Source organism: Silurus aristotelis (assembly GCF_946808225.1).
Source record: "Silurus aristotelis genome assembly, chromosome: 24".
Taxonomy (NCBI): domain Eukaryota; kingdom Metazoa; phylum Chordata; class Actinopteri; order Siluriformes; family Siluridae; genus Silurus; species Silurus aristotelis.
In genome coordinates this window covers 7,413,563-7,436,705 of record NC_139597.1, presented here as the reverse complement: position 1 = coordinate 7,436,705, position 23,143 = coordinate 7,413,563, and the positions used below count along the sequence as shown (strand labels likewise).

Sequence of the window (23,143 nt, the reverse complement as noted above, 5' to 3'; positions counted from 1 at the left end):
GTCTTTTCAGCTCGGTGTTCAGAAAATATCCACCGACTCGAATTATACTCTAAATCTCTTACCGTATTTTTGACAATATGTTAGCAGTTAATGATTTGAAATACCGGCAAAAATATAAATATGAAGTTAATATAAAAGTTTATATAAAATTAAAGTGAAAGTTGCAGAAGTAAAGAGGAAGTTATATATCGTATGTAGCTGCTTGTTCATCTGTTGACCAATCAAACGTCCTCACTAGCGCATGCGCGGTTTATACCCACCCAATGTCACACGCTAGATGCTTATAGTCTTGCACTACGTTTATATCTATCTAGTACCTACGACTGAATGTATTAACACAATATTATGTGTCTGATATAATTGTCTTATTACCTTTCTTTCTAAATAATCTGATCCCGGATTAATCTCCTTGGAGTTTCATTGAGCGGTAAGATATTCTGTATTTTCCTCAGTGACTGACCCTCAGACTGTGTGTTGTCTAATGCTAATGGTTCAATCCTAAATGGCTCCGGATTAGACGCAAAGTGCACGAGATACAACGAAGTAATGGTTCATTATACCAATTATATAGTGTTTGTGTAGGGAATGAAGATGCATATATATATATATATATATAATATACACACACTCATACAAACATACTTGCATACATGTACATTATATATATATATATATATATATATATATATATATATATATATATATATATATATATATATAATTACTCATTTGTTGATGCATCCTGTACCAGTCATTTGTTCACCCAATTCATGCTCTCTAGAATATATATTGATATAACCCACTTCCAGGGTCTTGCATTAAAGTAGAACACAGTAACTTGACTGTCTCTTTAAACGCTCTGTAAGATTCCAGCAATTGATGTAGCTACTTTAGAAGCTTCCAAATAGACAAGAGTCATAATTAGGAGAGGCCACTGTAGCTGTATAAAACCATACCTTTGAAGGCACCTTTTCAAGTTCAAGTTTATTTCTAAAGCGCTTTTCACAGTGGACATCGTCTCAAAGCAGCTTTACAGAACTTGAATTTACGTGAACAACGTGTGTTTATCCCTGATGAGCAGCCTTGGGCGACTGTGGCCCCTTAGATGGTATGAGGAAGAAACCTTGAGAGGAACCAGACTCTAAAGGGAACCCATCCTCATTTGGGTGACATCAAGAGTGTGATTATGAATCTTAAAAACGATACAAAACACCTTTTAAAATAATACAACACTAAGCAATCAGGTTTCAAACACCTGTAGTTATTACATGCATCTGTACGATTTACAGCTCAAATAACTTTCAATCAATTAAATCTAAGATTGGGTGAAAGCTGTGTTTGAGTCGTCCATGGTTGAACAAAGGCCCTCACTATGCTCTAATCAGGTTTAGAGGCCATGTGGTTATATCTCAAGTGCTATTGAGTGTTGTGTAAATCAGATGACAATTAATTTGTGATTATGACTTTTAAGTATATGGAACCAAATCAAGACTCTTGGCATTTCATGGACACTGAGCATAAAGAATCACACGACTATTTAACACGACTTGTCTCCTTTTAGATGGCGGGTTTGTCCAATTATGCTGTGCGCATGGCTCGCCTCAGCGCCCGCATCTTTGGTGACGTGGTGCGGCCGACAGACTCCAAATCCATGAAAGTGGTGCAGCTGTTCAAAGAGCCACCTATGGCTCAGAAGAAAGAAGTGTTTGAATGGTATCCTCAGCACAAGATCTACTATTCCCTCACCCAGAAACTCCGATACATGGGCCTCTTCAGGTAGGGTCTGCTCTCTAAACACTCTTCTCTCATGCATTAGAGAATGCATTCATATACATGTGCTTTTTCGTCCCCTGCAGAGATGAACACCAGGACTTTAAGGAGGAGATGCGGCGGCTCAGGAAGCTGCGTGGAAAAGGAAAGCCCAAAAAAGGAGAAGGAAAAAGAGCCATGAAGAAAAAGTAGGCACGGAGATGCTGTATTTCAAGGAAATCTTGGAGACTCTTGGTGAATTCTTGTACACTTCAGAAGACATTTATTTGTTTGGGTGTAGTGACTGTCCCATTCCACTGCTTCAGAGAATGCAGAGATGTAAATCCTCAGCAGGCAATGGAAAAGATTTCAAGCCATCCGCTTGAGTGTTGCTCATTTTGTTGTGGATTAAAATATTTACTTTCACACAAATCAGTCTTTGTGTATTTGTTACATCAATTTTCTGTTTCTGTCACCTTCATGACAGAAATTAGTTACAGGTTGCCAGGTTGAGTAGATTTCTCAGGTAAATTAGATTTTTGGCAATTTTATCAATCGATATTGTCACCAGCAAGTAAACCAGATGTGATGGTGGCAAGGAAAAATCTTTAGAGATGATAAAAGGCAAAAAATTGTTACCTTGTCATCTGCATACAGTTCCATACATTAGTTATTTGTGCCTAAAATGCTGAATTTTTGAACACCCCACATTTTTATATCTTTGCATATATAAGAAATAGACTCCAACCATTCTTGTAGTCAGATAATGTTTCAGCACACTTGGTCAGGTACTGAAAGTTCGGTCAAACTCAATGCCATCAAGTGACACCTCTAAACATGTGAAATTATTAGTGAACAATACTCCTAAACAGCAACAGGCACCAATACCGGGTACAGAGTCATTGCTGCTCTTTGACTCATCCCCTTTGCGAATCCTTTCCATTAACCATGCCATATCTCTGTGAAGTAGGAAGATGTAACTTTTGACCTCCTGAGTCATCCAGTGTGACTTTTCGCCATAGTGATGATGAGCGGTGTGATGTCTGCTGGGAAAACTGCTTTTCCTCTGTATTTTTTTTTTTTATTTCTATATAAGAAGTAACACTCACAATGCAATATAGTACAGAATCCAAAATATAGATTGGTAAAGCATACATTTCAGTTTAAAAAGACACATACTGTCATATTGTCAAAGTGTTTGGTAAGCTATAAAACAACATTAAATGGTAAATATTACCTTTTAACCCCATGTCACTTATCAAACACATTTCTCAATCTTGTTAAATAAAAATTGAAGCCTGGTACTAACAGGAAAGTAAACAGTGACAGTACTCTAAAACGAAGAGTTTTTGTTACCACAGTGAAATTGCCCATTTCCAATTAATTATGTTATAGTGTTGTATTTCTCTTATACCCTCTTATAGCCTGATTCTTATACATTAATGAAGATTGTCAGGGAAAAATGTGACACTTCCGAATAATTTATATAAGGCTAAAAAACAGTTCATTCCTCTTTTTTTAAGTAAGCACTTTACGTTAGCTAACCCACTTTAGAGAACCTGGAGGAAGGCCATGTGGACATGCAGAGAACATATGAAATTTCACACAGGGAGGACTAAACTGGGGACGCAAATAAAGCGGTTATAAGGTTATATAAAAAAAATAAATTGTGTATGTTTATTGCATATAAGGTAGTCCTTATAATTGTTTATTCCTGATGAGCAAGCCAGTGACGACTGTGGCAAGGAAAAACTACCTGAGATGAGCAAGAAACCTTAAGAGGAACCAAATTTAGAAGGAAACCATCCTTATCTGAGTGCCAGCGAATGTCCATTCATTGAATGTCCCATTGTTGAGGTGTGCAGTAAAATGCTGAACTATTCATGCAACCTGTGGTTCTGAGCCATTGTAGTAGACTGAGGATTGTTTCAGACTGTAATTGATATTAACAAAGTTCTTGAGTTGTTCAGCGGCTTCATGGATCTTTAGGCTGTGGGTGTGGAAACATCCCGAGCCGCACAGAGTTCTCTCAATTGAGAAGATCTCCTCTCAGAGGTGGAGCATGTTTGGGGCATGTTTATTTGACAGAGATAGAGAAACAAAGAGGAAGAGAAAATTTTGACAGGAACAAAGACTGTTAAGCTGTTTAAGGACACTATACAGTGTGATCAGGGTGTAAGAAAGATCTAAGACCTAAGAAAGATCTACTGACAAAAGGCTAGACTAAATATGTGTTTTCAGTCTAGACTTGAACACTGAGACTGTGTCTTAGTCCCGGATACAAATTGGAACGCTGTTTCATAACAGTGGGGCTTTGTAATAGAAACATCTGCCCCCTGCTGTAGTCTTCATTATTTAAGGTACCAACAAATAGCCTGCACCTTTTAATCTAAGTAGGTGTGCAGGATCATCATTTATTAAAAGTTTGCTCAAATACACGAGACCGTTCAGTGGTTTATACGTCAGTAGTGGTGTTTTGTAATCAATGCAAGATTTAATTGGGAGCAGTGTAGACTTATTAAAACAGGGGTAAGGACTTTTACTGCTGCATTCTGGACCAACTGAAAATGACACGACATCATATTTCTTATTTTAGCAATATTTTTAAGGTAAAAGGAGGCTATCCAGGTAATGTTATTTACATGAGCCTTAAAGGACAGCCTAGGGTTAATAATCACACCAAGGTCTTTTACTGCTATACACACTGCGACAGAAAGACCATCCTGGGATGCTACATAATCCGAAAGTTTACTTCTAGCTGCATGTGGACCTAGTTTTCTGTCTTATCCAAGGTAAGCAGATGGAAGTTATCAAGTCTAATGTCCTTAATTATACATACATAATACATAACTATAAGTGAGCATAAGAACAAACATTTTGGGAAGAGTACACACTGAAAAAATATCTAATGAGAAATTTGAACATATACAAAGTATATACAGAAGATTTCTTGCACACAGAGATGCCTAACCTAGGTCCTACAGAATAAAGTTGGCCCATGGTATCCTTTAATTTGGGACATATTGCTATATATGAGAAGAGGAGAAAAAAAGGGAAATATTTGACAAACATTTGAAAAATAAGAAACAAATCCAAGTCCCTCATTATAGCTCATTAGCTGTATTAGGCATTTTGCTCTATTGTACAATAAACTGGATTGTTTCTCATCGTACCATAAGTTTCACTGAACTAGACCTTTTGAACATATTGTGTTGGTTAAGCTAAATACAGTCATGTTGTGAAGTGATAAATGAGAGAAACCATAGCAACTTCAATTTTGATAAAACATTTATTTTCGGCCCACGGTTTGCAAACAAGTTTGATTTTTGGCCCTTCATAAGAAACGGTTTGGGCACCTCTACTTTATGCTGGCATTTCTTTACATTCTGAGAGCGTTCCACGTCGATAAACCAAAAATAGCGCTTGATCCAGCTTTGCGATTTTTGTTTGTTTAGAATTAATTTCACAGTGTTTCTTTTGTTTACTTGTTTGGGAACCATTTCACAACATTCTGGGAACGTTCGGGCTCCAGTCCAAATAATTACAAACCAGTTCATGTTTATGGGAACGATCTCTTGTAGGCCAAACCAAAACAAACTAACAATCGAACAAGTCATAAACACCTGTGTGTCTCTATGGTTTCACAAAGGATGATTACAAAGGTTGGATTGTGTATATATATATATATATATATATATATATATATATATATATATATATATATATATATATATATATAATATTATAATTCTTTTTTTTCCCCTCTTCATAAAGTTTAAATGTTTTCTCATGTATTGAGGTCTTAGTGGATTTTTCCTTTCTTTTTTTTTTTTTTTTAAGAAGAATCTGTAAATACTTCTTTAATCTGTAGTGTAATATAAGGGGAGTTGAAGGCCCATGTATAAGGGGTAAAACAGTCCAGTTTTCCAGCGTCACTTCGCTTTTCTTCACACTCTCTCCACCTTCCTCTCTCCCTCCTTCGCCTCTCTCTCTCTCTCTCTCTCTCTCTCTCACACACACACACACACACACACACACACACACATTTTTTCCCCTCCTCTCCCCACTCGGTGTCTCGTAGTTTAAAATGGCGGCGTTGAGGAGCGCCGAGTCTCCACCGGCCGTCTTTAACGGAGAGCCGATGGCGCACGACGCGGAGCGGGAGACGGAGCCGAGCCCGGGACTGGAGGCTCTGGGCGCTGGGTTTGGCTCGGTGTGCACGGCGTGTTCTGCGTCCGCCGATGCCGAGCATCGCCACGACATTCCCGAGGAGGTACGGCAGACAGACAGGCAGGCAGGCAGCTTTGAGGAGGGGGAAATCTGCCTGGATGGAGGAGACCTTCAGGAAACACCGGCTCTAATATGGATCGCGGGGGATGCGTTTGCACGGGAGGGGGGCTAGATGATGCACATATATATATACATTCACACACAGTCTTTTTCTTTCCCTCTCTCTCTCTCGATACACACACATCATACACAAAATAAGGGTTGACTAAAGTGTCATAGCACACACACACACACACACAAGGATCATTGTATATGCGTATAGGTGCATATAGATGTGTGTAAGTACGAGTGCATGTATATGTAGCTGACCAGGTGCCTTCTTATAACCGCTGAAAGGTTCTTCACGGTGTATGTATGTATGTATGTGTATATATATATATATATATATATATATATATATATATATATATATATATATATATATATATATATATAAATATAAATAAATAAATAGGTTCTTCCATGTTGGTTCCTCTGCCCGCTGCAGTTTCCCACCATGCCCGTGTTTCCTTCAGGGCCTGGCCGTCCTTCACTTGCCTGCTTCTGCGCTTCGTTTTCTCCGCGAACCCACTGCAGTTGTAGCCGAGTTTGCTAGCATCCGTGCTAGCGTTCGAGCTACATCGAAATAGCATCATCCTATTACTTGTTCTTCAGGTTCTTAGCGAGAAAAATCTCTGTCCTGCAGCCTGTCTTCAACATCTACCCTGTGTAATCTGGGCTAGAATGCTACACAGGTTCTGCTCTGTGCAGCTCCACGAACCGTCCATGAAACAGTCTTGCTGGTTCAGGAGCAGTTCTAAACATGTTCATGTTGAATTTACACTGTAGCCAGTTCTGGCCTTCATTTGCCATGACGTGTGTGTTTGCTTGCTACATCATTACAGGTGCCCGTGTGTATCAGCTTTGCCATCAATGTGCTACAGCACACATGCTCCTTGAGCTGTATTATTGCTAGCATTACTGTAGGAGATATCCACTCTCAAACATTTAGCAGTTCTGGTATTCATCTCCAGGTTTCTTTACTACTTTCTGTTCATTTCCATCAGATCCTGGTGGTCCGTGTCGTGTCTATGGCACAGGGTGACATTGCTAGTGCGCTTACAATGGTGTTTGATAGAAAGCTTCAAAAAATTTGGCCGTCTCCAACCTGGAAACAATGCAGGAACCGATTCCTTTCTCGTCCATATGAAGTCTCTTCTTAATGAGAAATTCAGTGTAGAAGTAGAATGCACATGTTGGAAGCAAAAATCCAGAATGCACTACAGGTACATGTTGTAATCTTCCCGAGAACTGCCTCGGATAGTGATGGACGCCGATGAGTAGTTAATATGAACATGCGTGTTGAAGTTTTCGAATAACGTAGAGATGATTAGATGAGAAGCTCTAAAGCTCTGCTGCATCACTGTCTTGTAGACATGGGGCAATGGCTTAATTCTGCAACACTACTAATAGAAGGTTGGTCAAACAGCATTGTTGGGAATGTATGATTTTATTTATATATATATATACTTCAAAATATCATTCTCAAATCATTGTTTAAACAAGAACTATGTGCAATATTGCATATGACAGTGATCTGTGCAAGATAAGTAGAAGTGTAGTATTTTATGGATAATCAAATTAGCTTGTATGGAAGTACATCAGTTCTTAATTTCGTCTGCACTGCTGAGCCTAATGCATCACCTGTGTATTTGGTCATACCTTGTTTGTTGCTCAACTTGCGTGGCCTGCCGTCACAAGAAAAATGACTTGATTGTCGTAATGCACTATAAGTAAAGCTCACCATTACAGTAGGGTTTAAGATTCACGTAGAAGTGAGTTGACTTGTAATACAGGTGATTGAAATAAGCCGCCATCTAGACGAATGGTGATCAAGTACTGACTTAAACAGGACAACGGTTAGAATGTGAGATGAAACTGGATTTTAATTAAAAGTATTACATATTGAATAAACAAAGCGGAGTCGAGTCCATTAGTCTCAGCTTCGGCGGAAGGTTTAGACTTCTAAAGCACTGTCATGTTTTAAGTGCTTCCATTGAGCTGATCGTTGGCTTTAACTTGTGGCTAATTTTTGGCCTTGCAATTGTTGCCTCAGCATGTAAATAGTCATTTAGTAAATCATATTAATAAAAACGCACAATATTTGTCGTTCTTTTACCAGTTAGGTTTCGGTCCCCACCAGGTTTTTGTTCCATAGGCTGAAGTCTCTCAAATATAACTGTTTCTGTATTTTGTCACATTAAGTCGATACATGTTGTTGTTTTCTCAGTTATTTTAGGATATTGCATTGTATCTAACATCATAGCTGAAGTGTTGTGGGTTAGGTTCTAAATTATGTTTACCAAAAAAAGAGTACCATATAATATGAATAATTCAATTAGAGCCTGCTTGCTGTCTCTTGTGACTGACTGGTCCTGCATCGTCTCCACTGCTGAGCTGCTGTTGTCTTGTTATGGTTCCAAGTTTCAGAGCTCAGCTCCCACTTGGCTGGGGATTCTGGAAGTTCTCACAGCATTGTGCTAATCGCCTGGGCTATGTTTCCTCTGTGTAGGGCCCTTGTCAGCTTTTACACCATGATGAAGCATGTGGATTGTTGTTTGGTACAAATAGACTTGACACGAAGCAAGCACAATACTTAGACAACTGGGTTCTCGTATTTGCAGATATGGAACATCAAACAAATGATTAAGCTGACTCAAGAGCACATAGAGGCACTGCTGGACAAGTTTGGTGGTGAACACAACCCTCCATCCATATACCTGGAGGTGAGTTGACGAAATTAAAGAATGTATTGAGAGGGCTTATGTTAAAGCATGGAAGCATTAAACTACATCTAGATACTCATTACTCCCAGAGCAGTACACAAGAACCTTTATACTCAATGATAGGCATATAGTTAGAAATATGCTTAGAACATCTTTTTTTTTTCTTCAATTTGTAAACTTTAGTAATGCGGAACAGCATCAAATATCTCTGTTCAATGCACTTTGAAACATGATGCATTTTGTACTGTTTGCTTCAAGCTGGAATTGACGGTGCTAACATGTTTGTTCTTTCTCCCAGGCTTACGAAGAGTACACTAGTAAACTCGATGCATTACAGCAGAGGGAGCAGCAGCTGCTGGAGGCTATTGGGAACGGTACAGACTTCTGTTCCTCTCCCACTTCAGCACCACTGGAAATCAGGTTGGGGGCGGCACCTAGCACTGCTGCAACCCCAAACACCTTGGCGGTGTTGCAGACCCCAACTGACGCAACCCGTGCGAACCCACGTTCACCTCAGAAGCCCATCGTCAGAGTCTTTCTGCCCAATAAACAGAGGACGGTGGTGAGTTTTTAGCTGCTCAGTTGCCAGTTCTGCCAAGTGTCTTTTAAAAATGGTTCCATGGAGGATGGAAAGGTATTCACCCTGTTTTATTGACATTACCATGGAACATCTGTAGCTAGGAATTGAGAGCTAAATTGGTTGTTTTCATGGTGGGAGTGATGGCGTACTTTCTAGCCAGTCATGGACATCTGTGACCTCATGTATGCCAAACAGGGTAGTGCAGTCCTCAACATACATTTAAAACAATGTGGTGGTTTGCTTTGCATGCACGTTGGCGGAGTAACATGTTTACCTCACCCTCGGCTAGTAGTTGTTGTGGGAGAGGGCAGAGTTGTTACTGGGTGGGAAATTATGAAACCAAATTGGGAGGAAAATTCCCCCCAAATTTGTTTGGGATGTAATGAGGTGGACAAATCAGTGGACCTGGTTTTAAATTATTTTTTATTTATTTATTTTTTTTTTTTTGATAGTTCTCCCTCAGGCAATTGCAAAAAATTATGTAATTAGATAAATAATGGATTTCTATTGACTTTTACAGAACACAAACAGTTCAAGGGCCTTGATCCTATGAGAAGTGGTAGCTCAGTGGTTAATATGTTGGATTTGGATTGGAAGGTCATGGGTTCAAATCTGAGGAACCCCCATCTGCCATTTGTGAGTCTTTGCAATGAATGTAAATGCTACACCAAATTTTCAGAGGCGCGATCTGGTTGACATTTTCCGTAATAATAAAAGGCATAATAATAATTTGCCTTTTGTTTAACAAGAATCAAAGAATAGGAGCGTTGCAAATTCATTTTCTTCTACCAGATTGTAGAGCGGCGTGAGTCCACAGTCACTGAGTAAATATAGGTGACCTCTTTAATTTGGAGAAGCTTCTCAGCATGCCTTTTTTTTTTTTTTTTTAATTTTATTTTTGCATTAAAGCAGAGACTTGAGAAAAGTCCTGATCTTGGCATCTCTCGTGTGTCTTTAGGTTCCAGCACGCTGTGGAATGACTGTAAGGGATTCGTTAAAGAAAGCTCTGATGATGCGAGGTCTGATCCCAGAATGCTGTGCTGTCTACAGGGTTCAGGATGGGTAAAAACACAGACTATCACTACACGCATGCGAGATGTGTATATATACAGTATAAAAATAAAAATCACTAAAGACACCTACAGTACATAGACGCTTATGTATGCATGTCATCTTTAGTGTTTTTTATACATTTCTTTTTAAATTATTTTATACACTGTACATTAATACTAAAGACATCCATTGTGATGGAGATACCCATAACTGTTTCTGCCCTTCATCAGAGAGAAGAAGCCCATTGGCTGGGATACAGACATTTCTTGGTTAACTGGGGAGGAGCTTCATGTTGAGGTTTTAGAGAATGTTCCTCTGACAACTCATAATTTTGTGAGTATCATTACTTTTTTTTTTATATATATATTTTATAAAAGTAATTAAAGTAAAAAGCATTTATGCAGTAGTACAGAGTAACAATCATTTGTTTATGATGTATGTAGTATAGAGGTATTTCCTAGTAGAGAGTAAGTTACATGTGCAGCTCACCATGACAATGACTGTTTTTTTTTTTTTAAGGGGGTTTCTGCGACATACTTGCATAAAAAACTTCTGCAGATGTTTTAAAATGTGTAATCTATTAGTTACATTAGCTGAATATAATGATCTTAAATGTTAAGACTATGAATGTCACTGGAAATCCTAGTGATGGGCCTAAAATATTTGGCCAGGTACAGTAATCCCCCGTTTATCGCCTCGTTACTTTCCAAAACCGCTCACGATAAAGGAAAAAACACGATGAACAGATGCCAGCCCAAGAATGCTATTTAATGTATACAGTACTGTACTGTGTTAACATTTTACTTCATTTTATAATTAATAATTGTTTTTATTAAATAATTGCATTATTTCCACATAAAACTCCATAAAAACGATTCCTTATAAGTTTTTTGATCTATCGTGCTATCGGCGAGAGAACGGGAAAATCAGCCAAACAGATTAGTTATGTGGCAAATGCAATTCAGATATAAACCGAAGGGTGCGAGATTCAAACCGCGGTAAAGTGCGGGATTACCGTATTCTGAATCTGCAGTCTCAGACTGTGAGAGTTGTGATTGTTTGAATAATATCTTATCAAGGAAAGCTGCAATTTGATTCTCATTATAACAGACTGGGTTTACACAATGAGCTAATTATTTTCATTATAAAAAAATTATCACAATTGATTATTTAATTAGTTCTAAAAATAAATCCGAATATTTAAGGGAACCCCAAACTAATGAACATATTCAGGAAAAAAAAGTCTAATCTATCATTAGATTAGACTGCCTCAAGTTTTCTAAGCATGAGCCACTATGGTTTCTGTAGCATATCTTCTGTTGTGGTTTATTTAAACATTCATTTATGCAAATTATTTAGCTAACTGCAACTCTGTCTACCAGAAGGTCAGAATCAATTTGTCAGAAGGGAAAAAGGAGCGTGTTTTATCTGTTAGAACTTCGTGACTGGCCAAAAGTTCTTACATGGAGCATCACACGAAACCAAAACATAAACACTTTGTCTTATTTATATCCTTAACCATAATGGTTCAACATTCAAAGGTAACTTTGTCCCCAATTCAGCTTATTGTTTGCTTATCTGGACCTTTGATTGTAAGAAATTGCAGCTGAGTAGATGTTGAATTTAAAGCATTAAAAGATCCTGCTTTATCTGTAATATGTTAGTATGGGTTAGTATACGTGAGGTCCCATTGATGTAGGTTTGGCAGCTGTTTTCAAAAGATTGTCCCCTGAGTCTTTACTTTATGCTGCTCCTGGCAGGTGAGAAAGACCTTCTTCACACTGGCCTTTTGCGATTTCTGCCGGAAGCTGCTTTTCCAGGGCTTCCGCTGCCAGACGTGTGGCTACAAATTCCACCAGCGCTGCAGCACTGAGGTGCCGCTCATGTGCGTCAACTACGACCAGCTGGAGTGAGTGCTCACGGGAAATGGGCACGAAGTGGGATTGAAGTTTGTCTGCCTCTAACTGCAGGCTGAATAGTTTGAAAAGAGACTATTGGATTATATTCACTGCACTGTGTGTAAAGTTGTTGCAGTGTTTGTCTAACAGGTTTTTTTTTCCATTCCCCTAGTTTATTATTGACATCCAAGTTTCTGGTTCACCACCCAATCACACAGGAGGAGGTGTCATCAGAGGGCACCACCCCTGTGTCAGAGGTGTGTCCATCTATCCCTCCATCTGACTCCATGGGGTAAGACCAGTCATTGTGCGTTAGGTACGACAATAATCCGCTATCATATATCTTTTTTACAATCACACTAATTACACACGTTGTGTCCCGTACCTCAAGGTCCCTGTGCCATCCCACCGTGTCCCCGTCCAAATCCATTCCCATTCCGCAAAGTTTCCGGCCAGGGGAGGAAGACCACCGCAATCAGTTTGGCCAGAGAGACCGCTCTTCCTCAGCCCCCAACGTCCATATCAACACAATCGAGCCGGTCAACATTGATGTAAGTAAACACAGTGTTTTCTTTTTTTTTTTTTTCTTCTTTCTTCTGATTAATGAGATTATATGCTAATTTCCACTTTTTGTTTTAGGACTTGATTCGTGATCAAGGTTTACAGAGGTCTGACGGAGGTATAAGTTTCACAACACGCACAATACAGTCTCTGCACCTTTATTTTAGCTAGTTGAACCAGGAACACAGGAGGAACACCTTAATTTCTTATTAGTTAGTTAGAGAATAAAGCATGGTCTCTGAGGGCAGTGATTCTGTATGTGTTTCTGAAGCATACGACTTCATATTCACCTCTTATATTAAAATACAATTGAAATGTGAACAGTTTATATTTGAGTACAGTATTTACCACTCATGTGAGTTCCAAAGCTCTAATAGAAGTCATGGTTTAAAATAGGATTATGACATTCTATTTTCATTCCCAAAGGGTGGTGTGACTCAAGGTTTTAATTTTAACCCCCAAAATTAGAGACTCATGTAATAGTAATTTTACAGCGAATGGCTAGAATGAAAACCACACCGCTCTAGATTGGATAAGATTGGATACTTCTAGTTTAGACAGCAGTCAGTCATAGATTATTGTGCAGTGTATAGTTTCTATGCAACCTGTTTTTTTCCATAGTTTTGCTCAATAGGCTTTTAGCTACTGTAACCCCATTAACTGTACTTCACACACATTTCCATGCATGTCTGATGCTCTCATGCTGTCAGGCTTCCTTCCAATCTTTGTTTGTCTTTTATAAACATAACCACATTTTAGGCTCCACTACTGGACTCTCGGCCACGCCCCCCGCTTCCCTACCTGGTTCCCTGACCAATGTGAAGATGCCACAGAAGTCGCCGTGCCAACAGCGGGAGCGCAAGTCGTCATCCTCATCCGAGGATCGCAATAAAATGGTAATTAGATTGTGCGAGAGTCGTGTATTGCTGATCCCGAATGCAACCTTTAACTTACTAATTTTATGCAATTAAGTCTGTATTTTGTAATAATTTTCTTGAATTTTGTTAATGTGTGGTAGAAAACTTTGGGCCGACGGGACTCCAGTGATGACTGGGAGATTCCAGAAGGTCAGATCACTCTGGGCCAGCGGATAGGATCTGGCTCTTTTGGAACTGTCTACAAGGGAAAGTGGCATGGTATGTGGTGTTCTGGATTTGAGTCATATTTGCACAAACACACACATGAATGATGAAATGATGGTACAGTGGAAGAGTAGGCAGTGAAAGGGTCCTCGGTTCAATTCTCAGGTTAATGTCTTTGAGTTTCGGATGTTCTTTTGTGCAAAGATCAGTGTTCTCCCACATCTTAAAAACAAAAAAGCGTATTCTACCGATTTATCGAGTAATCGGATAAGTATTACTTTTTCTTCATTAAAGAGCAATACTAAATATGAAAGAGAGAATAAGACAGATCTCTTAACGTGAACAAGCAATTTGTTTCCTTTTTTAGAAAAATTTACATTTGCTGAAATTGCATACAAGAATATCTGTGAAAACCAAACCGATTTAGTGCATTTAATTGCCATATTACATCAAAATACAAATTTCTATAAAAATATAAAATAAAATTTTAGATTACTATAAAAAAAAAAAAAAAACAAGTAAGCGCCCTGTACTGTGTTTTCTTTGTTTTAGTTTGAAATGATCCCAAACTTTGGAAACTTTGTCTCTTTCTTTGGCCTGAGCCCTATAGAAGCCCATCTCTACCACATAAAATTTTTTTTTTTGCCTAATTCCGACTTTTTACCTCGTAATTCTAACTTTTGTTTCTAGTAAACATCCGACATTTCTGGTGCATCCACCGGTAACCATGTTGTGGGCCTGTTTGAAGCTGGTGTATGAACAAGGCTCCTCTGCTTCATCTGTCTTGTTCCGTCTCCTCCAGAGCTGATTGTTAGACGGAGTTCTCTCCAGGGATCGGTGGCTCATATCATGTGATTCTATTGATTGTAGCCCATTTAATTTTCAATGTGTAAAGCTTTCTGGCACTACAGAGGGGGTGACGCTGCCAGATTGGGTGGAAATTAGAGAAAAAAGTCGGAATCAGGCAAAGTTTTGTTTTGTGTGACGTAAACGGGCTTCCATATGAATCTTTTCCTCGCCCCTCGCTGTTTTCTCCTCTTTCCTCCATTTTTTTTTTCCATTTTGCAACTTCTATGTTTTGCCTGTCCAGAGCCCTCCAGAGTTTAGCGAGTGGTGCGTTAGTAATAAGGGTAAATATTAAAAAAATTATAAAATATAATAAAAAATTAATTAAAAAATAAATAAAAATGTCTTTATTAATCCCCCCCCCCTCAGGTGACGTGGCAGTCAAGATGTTGAATGTCACTGCTCCAACTCCTCAACAACTGCAGGCTTTTAAGAATGAAGTAGGGGTCCTCAGGTAAGACTGGTCTACTCTTATGCTATATTAGTGCGCTCTCTTTATAACTTTTTTTCCCCTCCAAGGTAATATTCATGCACTCAACAGAGCAGGTGAGGGTTATGAGTCTTGCTCACAGACCCAGCAGTCCCTGTACTTTCAGTCCAAATATTTTCTAATCTAATAATATGCTAAGAAAAGTGACAGCTTAGTGATAAAGCTCCAGAACTAGAGCTTGAACTGGCAAAGATCTTAACCAGGAATATATCAGAGGGCTTTATTTGCATTCAAAAGATAACATGGTGTAGAATTTAGATCTAAAACAAAAAAACCTTCAAAACATTGTTTATTAGTGAGTACAGTTTTGAGGATAACAGCAGTGTACTTTGTATTAATTTCTATAACATTTGCATTATTAATAATAATATTTATTAGTATACAGAGAAGCTAATAGTTAATACATCATGTTTTACACACTCCTTCAAGACTTTCACCATTTCTCACAACATTAACCTGATAACCAATAACTGGCTTTTTACAAAATGCCTATTTAATATTAATAAAAGTGTCAGAAAGCGAACAATTATGCAGCATAGTGATGTTTTGTTTTGTGGTTGCGTATATCTTTCAGGAAAACTCGGCACGTCAACATTCTGCTCTTCATGGGCTACACCACCAAGCCACAGCTGGCCATCGTGACACAGTGGTGTGAAGGCTCAAGCCTCTATCACCACTTACACATTATAGAGACCAAGTTTGAGATGATCAAACTAATCGACATTGCTCGCCAGACAGCCCAGGGGATGGAGTGAGTTTTTGGAATGGGTTGAGTTTGCTAAAAGCTAAGATATAGTGGGATCATTGACATAAGTGTAACTGTTTTTGTTTTTTTCCAGCTATCTACATGCTAAGTCTATCATTCACAGAGACCTGAAGAGCAACAGTATCCCTTCTTTGCAACAGGCCAGAAACATATTCCATAGCACTGTTTATTTTTAAAATTTGATTGGTCAGAAGATGCTGACCATAATAGTAAGAAGAATAAAATACTATAGGGATAAAATGCTGTATGTATATATTATCTTTAATTTGCATGATCACTAGATCATTAGCGTGAAGCCATCTGTGTTTCAGAATTTGTGTACATGCACTTTAACTTCATGTCAAAAGATATTTTCTTGCATGATGATCTGACGGTTAAGATCGGTGATTTCGGTCTGGCTACAGTGAAGTCACGCTGGAGTGGATCACACCAGTTTGAGCAGCTGTCAGGCTCAATCCTGTGGATGGTAAGTGTTTTTCTTTCTGTACTGGTGCCATGCCTCCTGTATTAGGACCGATAGGCTCTGATGCCACACCTCATATTAAGACTGGCTGGCACAAATGCCATGCCTCCTTTTTTAAGAATGTCTGGAGGAAAAGAGGCTACATCTTTATCCTTTATTGATGATTTTATATGTGAATAAAATAATAACTGCGACATCTATAAATAGTGGAATAATGTAATGCAGTCATGTGTTTTTTTTTTTTTTTTTTTTGAGTTTCTCATTGTCTTAATATTGAGTCTTATTTTAAATTGGTGAAGACATCAGTGTTTCACTGAGGCATAAAGAAGTTCTGCAGAGGTGCTGATGAAGTAATTCTGTGACAGGCCCCTGAAGTTATCCGGCTACAGGATAAGAACCCGTACAGCTTTCAGTCAGATGTCTATGCTTTCGGTATCGTCCTGTATGAGCTCATGTCTGGGGCGTTGCCGTACTCCAACATCAACAACAGAGACCAGGTATGTGAGTTTATGCCAAATCTTAGTTTTTTTTTTCCTCATTTGTTGCTCCATCCTGCACAGTGAATACTAAAGATTAGGGATGTGCATCTCCATAACTGAGGATGATGCGATTTGCAGCTCGATGCATAACCAACGATATATGATACGTTAAAGATGCATAAGAAGCAGCTACTGATGAGATGATTCACCCCTTTTATGCAAAAAATGATTAATTGCGATTCAATATGGTACAGATAGTTTCTTTGGTTCAGACAAAGAGCAAATCATAAATTTACTGACGTACTTTCTGACTTTCAACACATGGCTCTTTCACAAAAAGGCCTTTGTAGTGCAAAAAAAGAGAGAAAAAAATGTTGTTAAATAAAACCAGATGTTTTTTCATGTTCTGTTGCCAAGAAGATGCCGCTCTACCTCTGCCATGTTAATCTGTATTCCATGTGACATTCAGGACACGCCTCGGTCTCCATTTTGTTGATACGTCATATTCACGTAGCAGCAGTGGTGCTGAGAGAACGCTTTTGAGAAACAGTTTAGCGAGGAGAAACCAATCTACATATAAAATATTGGCAAATTATTGGTCAATTTCAAAATAACAAAAGTATAGCGCATCTGCTAATAAACATATATTAATGAGTTTTTACCGATGCAAATATATAAAAAAAGTCAATCTTCCGATGCACTTTTGATGACCGATGACCCGATGCAAATTGGTGAAGCTTACCATCCCTATTAAACATGCATGTCTTTCTGAAACAACGACTACTGCTTTTAAACGATTTTCCTGCTGTAGATCATCTTTATGGTGGGCCGAGGTTACCTCTCCCCTGACCTGAGCAAAGTGCGCAGCAACTGTCCCAAAGCCATGAAGAGACTCATGGCTGACTGCTTGAAGAAGAAAAGAGAGGAGCGACCTCTATTCCCTCAGGTAAATTTGTTGCATCGAGTTTCTTGATTTTTGTTTAGCAAATTAGATTAGACTCTAAAGGAGCTTGTTTTGGGGAGATGGCGGCTCTTAAACGACAAGTTCAGGAGAAATGCATATCTGCACAGGTTAACTCTGCTTCTGTTGTTCTGAACCAAATCTTCAGGTAATAATTTACTCCTATTATAGTAGAACAAGATAAATTGAAGTCAATGGCAGGAAGGTCATCACACCAGTTCATTGGTTGCATTTTCAGTGATTAACACAAGATGGCAGCAGAGTGCATCAGATCACGAAATTATGGACACGTCTAAATTGATGTTTTCGACTTTATTCCAGTCAATTAATCCCCGAAGATATCACTTAAACCGAATAATTTCCAATAGTTCCCCTTAAAACTAATATACGTTGACGTATGTCGTATTTTTATGCCCTTCAAAATGTCTTCATATCACTAAAACTACCCAATGGAGTCACAATCTGCCTTTTTTTTTAAACATCTCAAATTTTTGTAGCAGAAGTATGTGGTATATGAGGAATTCAATACTTCAGGGCCTGATATTGAGCTCTAACCTTCTGTTACAGAACACAAATGCATTTAATTGCTTATTTAAAGCATATTGTAGAATAGCACAGTAGATATATTCTGATTCTGTCCTGATTTCCTCCAAGATCCTAGCCTCTATTGAGCTGCTGGCACGTTCACTACCCAAAATCCACCGCAGCGCCTCGGAACCGTCCCTCAACCGCGCTGGCTTTCAGACAGAAGACTTCAGTCTGTATGCCTGCGCGTCGCCAAAAACACCTATTCAGGCAGGAGGCTATGGTAAGCGTGCACACGTGCACAAAAACAGACTGCTGTACTGTTTGCTCAGTAATATCTTAACTTTATCTTTGTTTGTTTTTTCCCTTAAGGGGAGTTTTCAGCATTTAAGTAGTGCTCTCGACTCGAACACTCATCCCTGGGCACTTTTTTCAGACGTCTTGTGTTCTACAGTGGGGTTCATCCTTTAAAAAAAAACAAAAAAAAAAACAAGCAAAAACACCTAGTTTCAAAGAATATGCTGGTCTTTTTTTTTTTTTTTTTTTCTTCCTCTTTATCCAAAAAGCAATGATATTGATGGAATTCCTATTTAAAAAAAACCCCAAAAACTTTCAGCATTGCGCCTGGAGAAATGACCACAACCCAAAACCAGGAGTGTTTTTATTCTACGGAAACAAATGGAGGACGACCACCGGATCTATGAAGAGAACGAATGAAGGAAAGGCTTACAATTAATGAAGGGACCTTGATGATGCCCCGCCCACTTTTCTCATTGTTACAATTTAGCGCTGGCGAATCAGAGCACAGGACCAACATTTGGACAGGTGGTGTGATTGTGGAGAATAGCGTGCCCCGCCCTGCCATGCCCCGCCCTGCCATGCCCTCTTCATTGCTCATTTGAGTGGTGTGATTAAAGGTTCAGGTTAAAACCAGGAGACTTGAATGTCATTTAGAGACTTTTTTTTTTTTTTCTTTTTCTGCTTTCTACTGACTGTGTAACATTTCCGTTGGCCGGAGCTGGCAACTTTTTTTTCCTTTATCGATGTTTGCTTTTAAGTTTCTTCTTTTGCTTTTCAAGAACATGCGCAGAGCACATTCAGCACATTTCTTAACTTAAATTATCAAAACGCCTGGCAACGTTTCTGACTCTTTTCTGAGTTATTCAATGAAGAGAAGCTTATATTCTAGGAAGGGTTACTGTGCTTATTTTTTAGTTAAAACTGATTTCTCTTTTGTTTTTTCTTTTGTTTTTTCCCTCCATGTTCATACTTTGTTTGTGTGAACTAAATGAAAGGAACTGAAGCTCATTATCACACAACTGCACCTGAAACATTGTGTTCATATTTTTTGTTTTGTTTTTTTAAAGATAAACCTTCAGTGCCATTTTTCCATCAATTAAACATGCTGCTTATTTGTGGGGGTTTTTTTGTTGGTGAATTAAGGGGTGTGTTGGGGAATAAAAAAGGACTGTTGATTCAGGATCAGGTTATGAATAGCAGGTGCTGATTCTCGATCAGCATGTTTAGCTGCACACTGTAGATCTTTTGCGTCGTGTCTGAAGCATACGTCTACTCTGCTGCTACACTCACTGTGAGGTGGTCGTGTGAAATGTTGCACTCGCAGATCGTCCCCAGGCAAATTCTAAGCTTCATCTCTTTTCTTCCCTGGCTCCGACTTCAGACAGCAATGGAGGCAGGCCATCCTTGGAGAGCAAACGTTTAAAGTTTGATACGTCATCATTCCGGCGTGTTTGTTATTAAAGTGGTTGTGTTTTTTGTTTTGTTCGTTTCCATGGACAGGCAGGCCTGCGAAAAAGTAAATTTATTTATGTAGTTTTAATTTTAGTGTGTGTGTGTGTGTGTGTGTGTCGGGAGTGTGTTTCCTCTTCACCTGTTGGAGAGCGTTCTTTTTAAGTGTTTGTGTAAATGGATGATAAGCTGTGTGTCCTTTGCACTTTTCTAAAGCAGATTGATGCAAACAAGCAATTTGCCTTTCTATGGAGGGAACATTTTGTCCATCCATAGAGTGTTTAAAGCAAGAATAAAGTCACAATCAGAACAGGACTTAAAAGTCGCTACACATTAGGAGATGAAATTTGGCCCAAGACTAAACGGTAAATAGAAAAAAAAAAAATCCATAATTGTGATGGTGCTGATTAAAGCCTTTGGTTGGTTAATTCTGATATGAGATTTAAAGATCGTATCTCTTTCTGCACTTGTGTTACCCGAGACTTCATTATTTCCTCAGTGTCTCAGTTAAAAGGTGCAGATTTATTTAATGGTCCTCACAAAGATTGAAGTCTACTGATTCTTCTGATTGTGATTTCTTGCACTCTGTTACATAGTAACATACAAGGACGTGTACCTAACGGCCCGTTTTGAAGGATCTGATTCTCTCTCTCTCTCTGTCTCTCTCTCTCTCTGTCTCTCTCTCTCTCTGTCTGTAAAATCATTAAGCAGAAAGCATCCACAGGGATTCTGTTGGATATGACCTGCTTGTTGCCCTGATACATTTTGAGAAATTTAAACAGACTCATTCTTGCCCACAACACCAAGCACTGTCAATCTTCATTTCAGTGTACACAACGTGGCAAGTTTTTAATCGCGCTGTATTTATTTTCAAAAGTTTCATATTTCATATGAGAATGTTACTAAACAGGTATTTCTTTCACATGATTGCGCTCTGATCGTGACACTTTTTTTTTTTTTTCTGTTTAGGGCCTGCAAAAACACATTTCATTCTCTCTATATCCTGGTTAGTTTTTTTTGTTGTTGTTCGACTCCTATGTATCTCCTCTCTCTTCCTTTGCCTTGCCTGCACCTTACAGCCCTAGTGTAAATGAATTCAACCCGAGAACCATCCTAGAAGCTTTTGGGAGACTCTTTTCACTTGTAAATAGCTGTACAAAGAAAATACTGTCTGTTTGCTAGGAGGCATGGAGTTAAAACAAAACAACGAAACGAGTTATACAATGTTTCCAATGAAGAAATAACGGTTAAGAAAAAGATTTTGATAGATGAAACTCTAAAAAAGAAAAAAAAAATAATCTGTGTACAAATATTTGACTGTATAATATAAAAGGAGAAAGAGCTTAATGTATTTGTTGTGAATATGAAAAACTGATATATTAAAGATGTGCATGAAAACCTGGGATTTGTCTTTATTTATTTATTTATTTATTTATTTTTTGTGCTTATTTTTAAGTTAAATTATGCAGATGGTAAAAACAGCAGAGTAGTGCCAAACAGGATGAGATCATTTATTCCCTCTAACTACTTCTACAGTTAGGTATTTGTTATAAAGCTGACTGTAGCAAGTCTCTGGATTTTCTTTATATAGGGCATATGTTAAATGCAGATGGTGGGAGGTAGTAACTTGGGGGTTTAGACATTGGACTCGGTTCGGAAGGTCATGAGTTCAAACCCCAGCAGCACCAAGCTGCTACTGCTAGGCCCTTGAGAAAGGCCCTTAACCCTAAACTGCTCAGTTGTGAGCTGTTCTGGATAAGAGTGTCTGCCAAATGCCATAAATGTTTGTTGGCAATGCATTAAAATAATATGAATAAATAATTACATGTTAATTAATTTACATAAAACTAGTTAACATTTGTAATTAAATCCAGCCTTTATTAGAATCATTTTTCTTACATTGATAAAGTAATTTCTTATAGACCTTATTAACCTAAAACAATTATCATAATAAAGGCTCTTTGAACTTTCTAATTTCAAGGAAAGTGAGGTATCCCCTGGATAGTTTGAAACCACACTGTCATGAAAAAAAGTTTTTTTTGGAGATGACTACCACATTTACACTATTGGTATGAAAACCACGAAGCCCCTGGTGCCATGTGGAAGAGAGACTCTCCTTGTATGTCATGGTAAGGGCAGTGTGTTTAGGCCATGCACCTGAGGACTGTAACTTGTTGAGAGTGTACAGGAGGATGGAATAGCCGTTGTTCAGTGCTAATAGAACCATAAAATGCCACATGTAATGTTTTGCTGCTTTATTCTGGTGATGCTTGGGCAAAGCTTTTTTTCAGATCTAAAATAGCACATCTGTTTGCAGATGTCACATCACAGCAATCCAATAACTGGACAAACCAGCAAGTGGCAGCGTCTCAGAGTATTAATGGCACAGAAACTGGAGTACCCGAGTGGCTTCCATTTGACTTCTATCATAAAACCCAGCTCAGTGGAGCATTGCCGTTATGGTTTACCTTCTCCTGTCTCATCTCTATCACTATTAGGGTCTAGGTTACCTCGCTTAACAAGTCCCTTCTCACTTGATTGCTGAGTTTCACTGGGTGGCTACATTTTGGTTGTTCCAGACTTTTTATTTAAGATTTGTGGAGGCCAGTTTGCTTGTGGGAACAGTCAATTCAGCAGAATTTCTTTTAGTGTTCCCCAGTCTAGTTTCAGCCTTGAGTGCAGGCAGGTTTCTGAGCTGTTAGGCCTTATATGGACAAGTGTGTGTGCCATTTCAAATCATGTCCAAATCAATCGAATTTGGCACAGCTGGACTCCAAATCTAAGATGGTCTAGAGAAATAGGTTGCACCTGACCTCAATTTCAAGTCTCACAGCCAAGGGACTAAATACTTATTATAATATTACCTTTGTTATTTATTTATTTTAT

At 38.6% G+C, this 23,143-nt stretch overlaps 2 protein-coding genes across 2 annotated transcripts; both read left to right on the top strand.

The window, feature by feature from the left end:
* Positions 1 to 245: 245 nt before the first annotated feature.
* On the top strand, positions 246 to 2,181 carry mrps33 (mitochondrial ribosomal protein S33). Its single transcript, XM_083527753.1, has 3 exons — positions 246 to 427; positions 1,562 to 1,776; positions 1,857 to 2,181. The coding sequence occupies exons 2-3, from the start codon at positions 1,562 to 1,564 to the stop codon at positions 1,960 to 1,962; spliced, it is 321 nt and encodes a 106-aa protein (XP_083383879.1). The 5' UTR covers positions 246 to 427; the 3' UTR covers positions 1,963 to 2,181.
* A 3,556-nt stretch (positions 2,182 to 5,737) lies between these two features.
* braf (B-Raf proto-oncogene, serine/threonine kinase) lies at positions 5,738 to 21,655 on the top strand. The gene is made up of 19 exons (XM_083528124.1): positions 5,738 to 6,022; positions 8,703 to 8,804; positions 9,103 to 9,366; positions 10,343 to 10,446; positions 10,668 to 10,770; positions 12,198 to 12,346; positions 12,508 to 12,627; positions 12,727 to 12,886; positions 12,975 to 13,014; positions 13,656 to 13,792; positions 13,915 to 14,032; positions 15,194 to 15,278; positions 15,889 to 16,065; positions 16,154 to 16,200; positions 16,428 to 16,546; positions 16,909 to 17,040; positions 17,834 to 17,968; positions 18,638 to 18,791; positions 18,881 to 21,655. Exons 1-19 carry the CDS (start codon positions 5,837 to 5,839, stop codon positions 18,901 to 18,903), a joined length of 2,355 nt encoding a protein of 784 aa, XP_083384250.1. The 5' UTR covers positions 5,738 to 5,836; the 3' UTR covers positions 18,904 to 21,655.
* Positions 21,656 to 23,143: the final 1,488 nt, after the last annotated feature.